General features: G+C 37.5%; 1 protein-coding gene across 8 annotated transcripts in view; it reads left to right on the top strand.

Moving 5' to 3' along the window:
* YAP1 (Yes1 associated transcriptional regulator) overlaps nt 1–8,688 on the top strand; it is a 98,517-nt gene extending 89,829 nt beyond the window's left edge. For all 8 annotated transcript variants that reach the window (XM_074816198.1, XM_074816196.1, XM_074816197.1 and 5 more), the window contains 2 exons: nt 3,860–3,972; nt 4,587–8,688. In XM_074816198.1, the coding sequence (XP_074672299.1) occupies nt 3,860–3,972; nt 4,587–4,825 (352 nt within the window). In that variant the 3' untranslated portion in view covers nt 4,826–8,688. The remainder of the gene's footprint in view (nt 1–3,859; nt 3,973–4,586) is intronic.
* The last annotated feature ends 4,558 nt before the right edge of the window (nt 8,689–13,246 follow it).

Raw genomic sequence — 13,246 nt, 5'->3', positions numbered from 1 at the left:
ATGTTGCTGATCTCTCACACTTAGGTTCTTCATCCCTAAAGATGTACTGTCATTGTATGTAGCTTTCCCAGCTATTGATATTCCATTAGCTTAGCTTAGGTTTGTTTCATTTTCTACCTTTCCAGGAGACTTCTCCATCATTTCATACACTCTATCCTCACTCTAATTCTCAAAATTAGTAAAGTTCAGTAGAGATGGTGCAAGAACATACCCTCCATCTTGCCAGTGGAATCTGTTGTCATTCATATAGTTTAGGTTATGTAAATAACATTAGTTGCTTTTAAGCTTTTTCTGCTACTGCATGAAGTATTGTCTGTGCTAGTGTTGTGTGTGCTACTGTGAGAGTGGGAGAAAAGTTTCTCAAGGTACACAGTGCTTTGTATATATTGGAGAAAACCAAGTCAAAAAAAAAAAAAAAAGGCCTTGCATGTGAGGAAGAAAGTAGTGATGTTTTGTTATTTAAACTCCCTAAGGAACTATGTGGTATTTCCAAGTTTTGGGTAGGCCCTTCAGGGATTATCTCCTACACAGAAAAATCTGATTAGAAAACTTAAAATTTTGTTAGAGGGTGGGGTTGTCCTCTATGGAATTCATCCTGGGATGTGGTGTGAGCCTTAGCTGTGCTGGCCCTGTTTCAAGAAATAAAAAGGACAAGAAATCTTAAAACTAACCTGCTATCCTATAAGAAGCCTCTATAGATAAATCATGGCCTCAATGTGTTATAGTAACATACTACTTTGAATTTTTGGAAGGCTATTACCATCATACATTGAGCTCAGGTATATTTTGAAACTGGTTCTTAAATGATGTAGAATCGTCACATCTTCAAAACCTGTTTTCTGACCTGAAATGCATGCGAGTTCAGGTTTCAAATGGCCGTGGCAGTGGACTGTTGCAGTTTATCCATTGTGACTCCACACACATGAAATGTAAAATGATGAATCTTTACCTTTAATTAGAAACAGGAAAAAAGCTAGAAAGGGCAAATTCGTGTTTAATTTTTTGGCAGGTTGATAATTAGTAAGGACTAGTTACTGTAAAGTGCAAAAAGATACTACTTGCCTAGTTCCAAATATGTTTAACTGGGCTTTTTTTTGTAGGCCTTACCCCACGTGAAATACTGAAAATCAGTACCTGACTTGAGTTCGTAATATCTTAATTTGCATTTTGGTCTGAGCATTTACCCCTTCTAAGTAATTTTATGTACATCACCACACTTAATTCTGGCATATGGGTAAAGGAAATAAATTTTTTAAAAATCCACATTTGTGGATACATGTTGCTATCTCTGAATTAGATACATCAGTCCAATGGTTTTGCCCTAAAGATGTCCTTGACGTCCTTTATGCTAAAGTTCAGACTTAGAGAAATGCTTCTTTCTATCTTTATAGGCTATATATAAAGTTCCTGGTGAGACAGTCCTCCTAACTTCAGGTACAAAAGTTGGATATCCAGAGTTTAGGCTGTTGACTATTTTCCACTGCCTACATAATCAGAATGTCCAAAAAATCTCAGAAGATAATTGCTACATTGGAGCAATTTGAGAAAATGTACACTAATGTTTTCATTTATGTAGTTGATCCGCCTGCTGTCTTCAGTACTTACTGTCATTGGGGTAAATTTTATTTTTTGAATGGGACATCCAGCAATGCAGACTTTATTTCACCTTTTGGTTTGCTACTGTGTTTATATATTTTTGTCTATTAGATTTATATTGGTAGTGATGGTGATCCTCTAACTCCTAAATTGGGACTTCTTTTGTATACATACATTTTAACAGGTATTAGTTGAAGATGCATCCACTTTATTTTGAGTAATGCAATTTAGTTGCATGCAGTAATTTTGGGTGGTGCAACTACTAAATGAAGAAATCCTTGATGAAGAAAGAGGAAATGTGTATTAAGGAGTGATTTGAAGAAAAAGGCTGGACATTCCAAGTGTGAGAGCAGCAGCCAAAAAGCTTTCTCAGCTAGAGTGATTTAGTTCAGTGTAGTCTCTGTTCTGTTTTTAGTATTTTATCCCACAAAGTAAAGCAACATTTTTTTTTCATAGAAGTTTTAAATAGCTTAATTATTAGGACTGTTGTCAAATGTGTGGTGATACTGTTTTTAAATAAATAAAAAAAAATGTATTATTTAACTGTAAAGAAATGTTGGGTTTCTTTCCTGTATGGCAAAGATATCTTTGTAAAATCTAATTTATATATATTCATGGCTGATGCCATTTTACTTCCATCTGATGTTGAATAGCTGTTCAACCATCATCTGTTTGGTTCTTCATACTTGACAAAAAGGCATTTGATATACATTTCATGAGCACATTATGAGAAGAATCAGTATGTCTTCAAATGCTAATTTGAGCAGTAAGTCAAGTTGATTTTCATTTAGTATTCAAGCTGGAAAATCAGTAAGGATTCTCAGTGGGTGCTATCAGAACCTGAAGAAATACAGATTTTGAAAATATTTTGTGAGCTTGAATATTAGGAGGTGCAGGGGGAGGGAGGTAATGGTATATTTCTACAGCTGCTTATGCAGGCCACAGTTCCTGCCAGGAAACCTGCTCCTGCTTGGGCTCCTCTCCATGAGTCACAGCTCCTGCCAGGAGCCTGCTCCAGCATGGGCTCTCCATGGGCTGCAGCTTCCTTCAGGCATCTCCACCTGCTGCAGTGTGGCATCCTCCACAGGCTTCAGCGTGGAGATCTGCTCCACCGTGGTCCTCTGTGGGCTGCAGGGAGACAACCTGTGTCACCATGATCTTCTCCACGGGCTGCAGGGGAATCTCTGCTCTGGCACCTGGAGCACCTCCTCCCCCTCCTTCTTCACTGACCTGTCTGCATTTCACTGTCTGCAGGACTGTTCCACATTTTCTCACTCCTCTTTCCCAGCTGCTGCACAGTGGTTTTTTACCCTTACATACATTATCACAGAGGTACCACCACTGTCACTGATGGGCTCAGCCTTGGGCAGCAGCAGGACCATTTCGGAGCCAGCTGGAACCAGCTGTGTCTGACATGGGGTCAGCTCACAGAGGCCATCCAAGCAGCCCCCTTGCTACAAAAACCTTGCTATGTCAACTCAATATACTGACCTACTTCTCCCCCTGCCCCATCCCAGATTTCCCACTGCAGCTTTCTTGGTCTTGCTCACTCCACGGGCAGTAAGATGTCAGTAAGAAAGTGAATGCATGTAAGGCCCCATGCCATCACTGTTTTGTTAACTGTTCTGTCAACAAGATTGTTCTGAACAGGGTTTGTTTACAGGATGGCTTCTTGACAGTATTTGATTTATTTTAGCGTGCTCTCTTGCCATAACATCTATGACTGAACTAGTAGTAATGCAACAGTGGGAAGCAATTGAAGAATCGCTAAAGGCATTTCAACTATAGCTCCTATTTATAACAGCAATGACCTAGAAATACACTTCAGTGGTTGATTAAACACGGGGACATTAATAGTTAGAATTTTTTTTTATCTGTATAGAGGTGTGAAAGGGTATGCCATAATTCTTATTTTTATAATCATTATGGACTATCTGTGAGATGCTTCCAATGGTTTTTAGCTGTGGGTGGGTGTGAAAAGTTTAAAACTATGCAGAACACAGGTAGGCAGGTTTTTTTAAAGCTGCTTAAGTATGCTCTCATCAAGTTAAATTGAATCTAAATAATACGACTTTAATTGCAAAAGGTCTGCATAAAATAAAACCCATGCGTCTCAACACAGATAAAAGCTTTAGTTTTTGATTAGAATAGAGCATTTCTCGTGACACGTTTTCAAAGACCTTGAATTGGTTCAAAAACAAGCTTATATTTTAATTTCTTCAGTACTCTACCCTCATTTTTTGTTCCCTTTCTTCTGTTACAGTGGAACATATCACTCCAGAGATGAAAGCACAGATAGTGGACTTAGCATGAGCAGTTATAGTGTACCCAGAACCCCCGATGACTTCCTGAACAGTGTTGATGAGATGGATACAGGTCTGTTTTTGTGTACATCCCTTAATGCATGTTTTCCAAATATACTTGTGTCCATTTGCAATGAAAACAAACAAGTCTGAGAAGCTGTGATACTTTTCACATTGTTTTTCTACCTTCTTCTGTTTCTGTAATAGAAATATTATAGTTAGATTTGTGAAAAACATACTTGTAATCAACTCTATATTGGGAGGATGGGGGATTGCTCATAAGTAGTATCAATACTGTTGTTATATGGAATTTGAGTGTCCATTTGCTTTTTTAAGGAATATTGTTTGTTCAGAGCTAAGAATAGTACCTCATCCAGTGTTGCTAATACTGCTCCAAAACAGTATTTGTCTTTTTCCCTTAAGTGCAAAAGTTAAAATATGCTAAATGACATCAAAGATCTGTAGAGATTTGGGTCAGTAGGTGAAAATGTTGAAACAAAGGCATGTTCTTTGTACATCTACATGCAGTCGAGTCATCTTTTTTTTTTTTGTGATAGATTTCTATGAATCATGTTGCTTGTGTGATGCAAGAGATACAGGATTAACCTCTAACCAGTTGTCCTGATAAATTGTGGGTTTGGTACTTCCAGTGTATTTAATATCCCTCTTGCTTTGTGTTATAACTAGGTGACAGTATCAGCCAAAGTAACATACCGTCCCATCAGAACCGTTTCCCAGACTACCTTGAAGCCATTCCAGGGACAAATGTGGACCTTGGGACACTGGAAGGAGATGGGATGAATATAGAAGGAGAAGAACTGATGCCAAGTCTGCAAGAGGCTTTGAGCTCTGACATCCTTAATGACATGGAATCTGTCTTGGCAGCCACCAAGCTAGATAAAGAGAGTTTTCTTACTTGGTTATAGGGGCCTCAGGGAGACTGAATTCTAAATCTGTGAAGGATCTAAGGAGAATAGGACATCTGTATCTGAAGTTCAGAACAAGCCAGTGTGGCACACTTTGGCTTGTGTTCAGAAAAAGTAAATGAACAAATAATCAACAAGATTCTTTCGTTTTGCTCTTCCTTGTCCATCGCTGCTGTTATATATTGCTGACCTTTTTCCACAGTTGACTCTGAAGAACAGACATCTTCTTGATCTTTTTCTATTGCTGTTGCAACTACTGTTCAAGGGGGGTGGGGAGGGATGATGAGCCTATTTGGATGACGAATGCCATTCCTTTTGTCCTAGTGTGCGCTTGCATTATCATTTTATCTAAGTACTCAGATTTGAAAGTTAATTTCTGCATGTCACTGCTTGTAGTTTGCTCAGCTAGTTGTCTCCTGCTGCCTGTGGCAAGTGGTAAAACATGACATACTGGGGTGACAAGCCAAAAATGATGTATCTGGTCAAAAGAAGTCAATACTGATTTGGAGATATGACTTAAAGGAGGGCTGAAGACTGTTTGGCATTAAGTGTTTCTACTAGTAGCTCTTTCACTAGTCACAAAGTGCTCTTGTTCATATTTTATGTTATAGTAAATCATGAGTCATTTTACATAGAAACATATATGAACTTTGATTGTTGCCACATATTCTAGCCTAACTTGTTTGTCAAAAATAGTTTTATTATTTTTGTTAGTTGGTTTAACTGTAGCTGTAGGATGGGAAGTAATTATAGGTGTTCTTTTTTTTAAAATAGTGAAATCTAAGGGTTTTTTCTGATTTCACATAGTCTTATTTAAATCTGAATTGTCTGCTTTTTTATACTTAAAACATGCCTATTGTAGCCTGATAAGCTAGTGAGTACATAAACCAGTATGTTGTGCCTGTAACTTTTTTATTTTTTTAAAGGCTAGCTTTGAATGTAATCATTAGAATTCATGACCAGTGGCTTATTTTTCATGTTTATTTGCAAGATTTTGAATTAGAATCTGATTGCAGCAATGTAAAAGTTAGAATTCTAAGTGTTGTATGTACAATTTTTAAATGCATTTTAAAGTAGCAGAAACCATTTTAAATTACAGATGCATCTAATCTCTCTTCTGGTTTTCAGTTTTGATATCTAAGCAAGTTTAGATTTAAAAATCCTTAATGGGAAAAAACTTTATTAAAAGTTTCTCTTAAGTTAGCATGGAAAAAGTGAACTATTAATATCACTCTAAGTTGCAATGAAAAGGCTAGAACACCAAAAAAGAAATCCTCAAGAAAAACTCCTACGTGTAATAATTATCAAATTCTGTTCGGTGAAAAATAAGCCCTGGACACTATATGTAGAAGAATGTAAAGATACGTGTTAGACGGTGACATGAGCAGGTAATGAAGTGTATATTAGTAGTAGAGCTTAGCATGGGGTAGAGGTGAATATGAATTATCTTTATTTTAACAGGAAAAGATGTATCACTAAGTTGTCTGCAGGAGTTGACACAGTTTCCAAAGAGTATTTTTAAATGAACAAAATGAGCATGAATCAAACTTTCAGTATAAGCTATGAAGTTTTGTGGGGCTTTTGTTTTTTTTCTGATGAAAAATAGTGTCACCAGTTAACACCTCTATAGTTAAGGGCCTGTCACCATTCTCAGCATGAGCCTTTATTTTCAAGGGTGTATAACATGACTATAAAGATACTGTAAGCGTGAAACTTGGGTTTGAAAAAAAAAATCTCAGCTAGCAGGGACTTCTCCTGGGGAGAGATTTTTTGGGTTTTTTTGTTTTGTGTTTTTTTAAAGACATTGATTATTTTTCAAGTTAGGAATGAATCAGCAAAGCAAAACAAAAAAACCCATATTATTATTATCATTTGGATTTTTTTAAGCTTCAGAAATAGTTCTGGTTTAGGATAATGTAAAGAATGAAAACTCTGAACCAAGTCTCATTTTAAAAACTGAAGCCTCAGAGGCAGAGATTTGAAATTTACCACTATAAATGGACATTTACTACTTTACATAAGGATATTAGTGTTTGAAATACACAAAATTGTTTGTGGCTTGTTATGGGATACAGGCAGGTTTTAAAATAACAATTTTCAAAAGACATCCACAATGACAAATATATTCTGCTACACCAATAATTCAGTGATTAATAGGCCACTTATATTGTGCAATGACACAGTAGCTCCTAAAGCAGTATATTGTGTCCAAGATAGGGATTTTAGTAGCATTTTTACAATTCTTCTCTCTTCTTCCCTTCAGGAAAAAAAGACACTAAGTTTTGTTATAACTTGAATGGTCTGACATAAAACCACAACAGCAAGGAAATTCAGAGTTGATTCCATATCAGTTGTCTTCCACAGTTGTGTCCAGGTATAATAGCACATACGATGCACTGAGTGCAAACTCCTGACATGCCGTACCTTTCTACAACAGGGATGAGTACAGATCAGATTTTCTTTCCTTGCTTTTGTGTGTTTGTCACAGCTTTAATATTTGAATGTTTTCTCTCATTGTAGAAACACTAAATGGCTTATACTGTATTTGGGTAGCACTGCTTAGGGTAGATACTGACAAACTGGGAATCCTTGAACTGCTCTAACATTAATTATGTTTTGTGATACTTATTTTAATTGATTTTAATACATTTCCGTTCTCTCATTTATTAGGAAACATACCATAGAGATGCTGTACTGTTGGCAATCAACATTAATTTGGATTTTTTTTTTTTAATTCTGCAAATGCATTTTTTGATGAAGTGGTTAAAATTGTTTGAAATGCGAAAGTGTTTTGGGTAGTATTTTATACTGATGTATATATTGAAACAGAAATCATTGTAATAATTGTAATAGCTTTTAGTTATAAATACACTACATGCAGACAGATGGGGCTGTACAGTACTGTGCTGTTCAACACCTGGGCAGGGCTACTGCTTGGAAAGAGGTTGCAGTGTCAGTAAACCATATGGATCAAATATTGTACCATTCAGTGTTGGCGCTCACCAATGCAAAAGGAGAAGAGACGATTTCAACATGATTAACACTACATAGCTTTCACACATCTGGTAAATTAGTACTAAAGTGACCTTTTCACTTACAAGCATGTTTTTATACAAATTAACAGGTGTGCCTGTGTAAAATAATTTGTTTTCTGTATCTTGGAAAAAATACTCTCCACATTTAGAATGTTGTATGTTAGAGACCTCTTAAATGCACCCTTGTCAAAATTATATATATTAGTTACCAATGTTACTTTTAGATATGAGCATGACTGTAAGTTAGGTACTTAAGTACGTTCTGTTACATTATTTTTCTTTATGTAATACTTTTTCAGTTGTTTTATTTGGTATAAATATATACTTTGTGCTTAAACATCTTTGTTTGTTTTTAACATTCAATAGTATGTAAAGATACTGATTTCCTTCAGTAAGATGGATGCATTGAATTGTTGGAATTCCTGTTGTAGTATGTCTGTTCTTGTCCCCCTTGTCACTGCTTTTGTAGTCATAAACTCCAGACCTGCAAACGTTGTGTACAAGCTCACCTAAGAGACAGAGGAGTCCCACTGAAGTCAGTGAAGGCTTAACATTAAAGTATACGTCTCTGTGTGTTTGCAATAATGAAGAGACAGTGACTGAGCCTCATACAGTCTGTGTAAAACAATACTTTAATTGCATATGGCACTGTAGTGAGAGCTGATAACAGAGTGTCTGTTATCTACTGTGAGAAAGCATCCACTTTTTGCAGATATGCTTGCAATGTTCAGGATCTTCCCACGTAGCAGATACATTTTTGGCTAATTCTGAGTTTATACAGTAATTTGTGGCAGACTATCAATAAAGGCACACTATTTTCATTTCCAAGTTTTGACTTATGAATTGTGAAATATGTAATGACATACCTTGAAAGTGTCTGAAGATTTTAGTTTAAAAAATCTTGACAGGATTCATTAATTTTGACCTTCTGTAAAACAGAAATTGTGAAAGGTGGTTTTTTTTAATGTCACGCAATTTGTGATGGCTGAAGTGATACACTATTTGCGTTTTAGCAGTTCCAGAGTTACTACTATTCAGCACTGAAATGCCTCAACTCTCTGAAATTCAGTGCAGTTGTGTATTTTCTTAGTTAAAGGTCCAGGGCTCAATGCTTCTACCAGTGTCTTTTACTCATGAGTTCGTAACTAGGTTTAGTCACTCAGATCCTTTAAATTTAAACCTAACATCAATCCTTGCACCTGGGAGTAGAAAACCAGTGCTGGGGCATTGACAAGACACCGATTTTATTTGCTGATATCACTCTCTTCCATTTAGAAGGTGGTGACACATTGCAGTAGTTCTGCAGGCAGCCCTAAATAGACTGTATTAGAGCAAAGCAGGATATCTGGTCCAGGTGTTCCAGGCTCACTTGGCAATTCTTTTTGTAATATTTTCAACACTTAGTTAAAAATAAAAAGTATTGGTTTCATAAAGCCAGATATAATATGCTTCCAAGGAAGCTTTCAGTCTTCCCTATGCTAACGTGCAAGTTATCAGCAAAAAAAGTGTTTATCACCTAGCATCATTAACAAAATAATTATTGGAGATAGGGCTATGATCTGTCTAGCACCTCCTGTTCTGGAGGTTCATTCGGAGATAAACTGGGACCATCAATTCTATTTACCATATCAGCATCCATAGTTTAGATGTTCCTTCCTGTTGAAGAGTAAAGGTGTTCTTCTTGCCCCTTGTCGTCACCGCTCATTATTGCTAACTATAGTTATCCACACCCTCTAAATTTAGATGTCATCAAAAGAGGAAGACATCTGTACAGCACGAGAAATCTTGGTTGACGTGAAATGGTAAAACCAACACTAACTGAAGAACCAAATTGTCTTTAGAATATAGGGTAGAGCTTTGTACCAACTACCGTATCCAGTACTTAATGTCTCTTTAAAAAGCCAGTATGTTTTACTCGAAAGAAAAGGGATTGAGGAAGCATGTTGAATGAGAAACCTAAATACCAATACATCTGACAAAGCTGACTAATGTTTTTTGTGGAAAACATGATTTTTACTTTTCCTGACATACTCCTCTCTCTAATGTAGAGGTTGTAACAATGAAATGCTGATGTAGGCTGTTACTGACTGGTATTTTCTCTATATGGAAATGAGATTGGTCACTCTGATGATAGTATTTTATGTATTAAACTGACATGTATTAGAACATGAGAGGCAAAGTAATTTTACTGGATTTTCCTGTCTTTTTATTAGCAAGTGATTTAAAAAAAAGGGGGGGTGGGGGGGGGTGGGGAGGGGGGAGTCAGGAGCAGCCCAAGCGGCTTATTCTTCAATGTTATGCAACAACAAAATAGAGTTCCATAAAAATGGTATGTCAGATCTCACCTGAAATGCCCTTCTTCCTTCTCCCATATATGTTATTTCTGAGTACTCTAGTGTGTTTTAAATTATTTATATTTACCCACTTTCTCCTTGTCCCATATGTTTTTTCTGAGTACTCTAGCGTGTTTTAAATTATTTATCTTATTTACCATCTGTGAGTTTTGCTTGCCTAACACCTGAAGACTGTAGTGCTAGGTGCTCTTCATCCCCAAAGGAGAGCAGAGTTCCTCCTCTCCAGAATTCAGGTGTCATCCTGTTTAAAGTTATAATGTAATGCAGAAATTACAGTCTGACACCAAACATGCTGCCCCACTACTGTTACAGGATGGTTATTGGCAAGCGTGATTTTTTTGAATGATGGTGAATCCCTGTTCTAGTTTGACTTCCGAGAGACTGGAAAAGTTCCAGCTTTCATATTCCATTGCTTTGATTTCTGCAGCCAGTTGTCATAGCAGGGGCACAGAGTCCTCCCTGTGCCAGTGCCACTGTTCCTGCTGGAGGGCTCCTAACCAGCACTTCAACCTGATGTAACAGTGATTTTTTTAAAGCTGACAGTTTTATTCAGTCTTTCACTCATAGTTTCATTGTTAGGCATGCAAATACAATTGTCTCAGCTCTCTTGACTGACAAGTGACCCTTTTCAGACTTCACCAAGCGATATAATCCTTTCATACCCATCATCCGCTGTTGAAGAGTGTGACCCGGAGGCCTCTGAGAGGTTCAGCTGTAATTCTGGACTTTCAAAGTCTACAGTTGAAACGAGATATTAGTTATGTGTGTGTATGACAAAATCCCAGACCCACACTTCTCTGAAACTGCAGATGCCTTCTGGTTAGGCCAGTGGCCTTCAGCCTGTGGTTTGCAGGCTGCAAGGGGCTATGGATGTCAGTGTAGTCCAAGAAGTTGCTAGCAAAAGCAAAGCCTGTGTGGCAGCCTTATGCTTTCGAAAGTACAGGAGAGAGTTGGACTGCTGCTGAGAAAAGTTCTGGTGCCTACAAAAGATGACAACTGCTGGACTTGTTAAAGCTCTGCTGCAGCCTGCACCTGCCACCCCCTTCATTCCTGCCCACAGGTGATTCTAACAACACAACTGCTTTAAAGCCCTGGGGTTTAGATTTATATACACCAGTATGGAAAACTGTGTGACTTCCTTTTGTTTAATTTTTGTTTTTCAGTTAAGACATGACTCTACTTTTAAATGTCTTTACTCCTGTAAACAGCCTTTCAGGACTGGTAATCTTTATATGGATATAGATGCCTCTAAGAATTAATCTGAATATGATAAGCACCAATAGATCACCGAGAAACAGAAATTTCTTTTTGCAGCTTAGTGACAAGAATGCTAGAGAACATGTCTCCCAAACACTAATATCAGTATCCAAGTTCCTCTCATCTGTATACTAGCCATGGCTCAGAATATAAGCTGGTTTTACATGCAAATCCATGATTGCAGTATGGCTTAGGTTCCTTACAACTGTGATCTCTGCTGGTGAAGTTTACTGTTGTGATATGTGGATTTTGCTTTATCATCACCTTGAAAATAATGAAGTCTGGTGAGGTTCATGAAAATAGGAAGAAAGCAGACCTGTACTGCTGTATGAGGCCAGAGTTTCTTAGTTGCTCTTAGAAATGTCTCACTTCCAATGAAGTGAAGACATCTGGTGGACTTGTCTATTTGTGGCAACTGGCTTCGCATTTGTTTGCATTTTATTTTTAATGTCACTAACATCTAACAGATGACCATGTTGTTGATGTGAGTGCATTGGTGACAACTGAAACAAAAGATAAAGATGTTTTTTAAAATGCTGTCAGGTACACTCTAGCTGGGTACACATTGCTCTGGATAAAGAGGACTCCCACCTTGTAGTGGCACATCTGACTTTCTGCTTAGCCTTTAAGTGAGGCATTTTACCATTTCCCAGGAAAGCTGTGTGCCATGGTTTTACTTGTGTCCTGGGAGCGCTGAAATGTTAATGTTTGCAAAATGCTTTGAGGGTAAAGCATTACTTAAGTGCTTCCTATTAATTCATTCGCAAACCGTACTATTTTGGAGGTCTTTTACTCGGAGGGATCACCATGTAGGGTATAATTTTTGCAACGTAGTATAAGGCATACATCTGATTCTACTAGCTTAAGCCCACAAATACATTACAGAAAGGTAATATGTTACCGCATATCAAATGATAGTTTTCACTGACATGTGGACACGGTAGGAAGAGTGAGCTGATTCAAGTCAGCCCTCCTCTGCTGGTCACCAGTTAAGTTGAATTACCTTGTATTTGGTGAAAGACAAGGGTACACAGTTACCACTGACAGATTAATGTGCACCAGTTCTTCCTTCTCTGAAAACTTTTGTGCCTAAGTGCCTAGGGTTTTGGTTACTTTTCAGATTCAGCTTTCCTGTTAGGCTTTATCCAGTCTTCTTTCTGGGAAAACAAAGTCATCTTTTAGGTGTAAAAGTGCATTGATTAATAATGAGTGTGAGGGGGAAAAAATCTTGCATCATTATACATACATACACATAGAGTAATGCTGCATGCATTTGTGTGTGTATCTATATATAGATACTCTATATATAAACACTAATTTCCTGCCTGAAGATAACTCAGATTCTCACGAGCATTGTGATATTTGTTCTAGGCTCGTAAGGAAAAAAAAAATCCAATAAAAGTGCCATCCCTGTTATAAAGTCTGCATGGTTGTTGCTTTTTTTAAAACCTTCAGGTTTTTAGGTGTGATGTAGGAGCATTTTAGTCAGAAAACCAAAATTAATAACGAGAGAGAATGTGAATGCACATGTTATTCAGCTGTGCTGCCTCTAGAGAAACCAGTCTCAAGCAGTCATAGCACGCCATATGTAAGTTAGTTTAGCTTTTGGGACTTAAAGGCACCTTGAACACAAAGACCCCCAAAACCAAAGGGGTGGGGAAGAGAAGATGGGATGCCAGTCACTCCCCTCCTGTGAGAGTGCATCTGTTGCCTTTTGGCTGGGACAGAAGGGAAGTTGGCTTCAGGTAAGATTTGTCTACACTGAAGTTTACCTT

Source organism: Strix aluco, chromosome 2 (assembly GCF_031877795.1).
Source record: "Strix aluco isolate bStrAlu1 chromosome 2, bStrAlu1.hap1, whole genome shotgun sequence".
NCBI lineage: Eukaryota > Metazoa > Chordata > Aves > Strigiformes > Strigidae > Strix > Strix aluco.
This window is presented reverse-complemented; position numbering and strand designations above follow the sequence as displayed.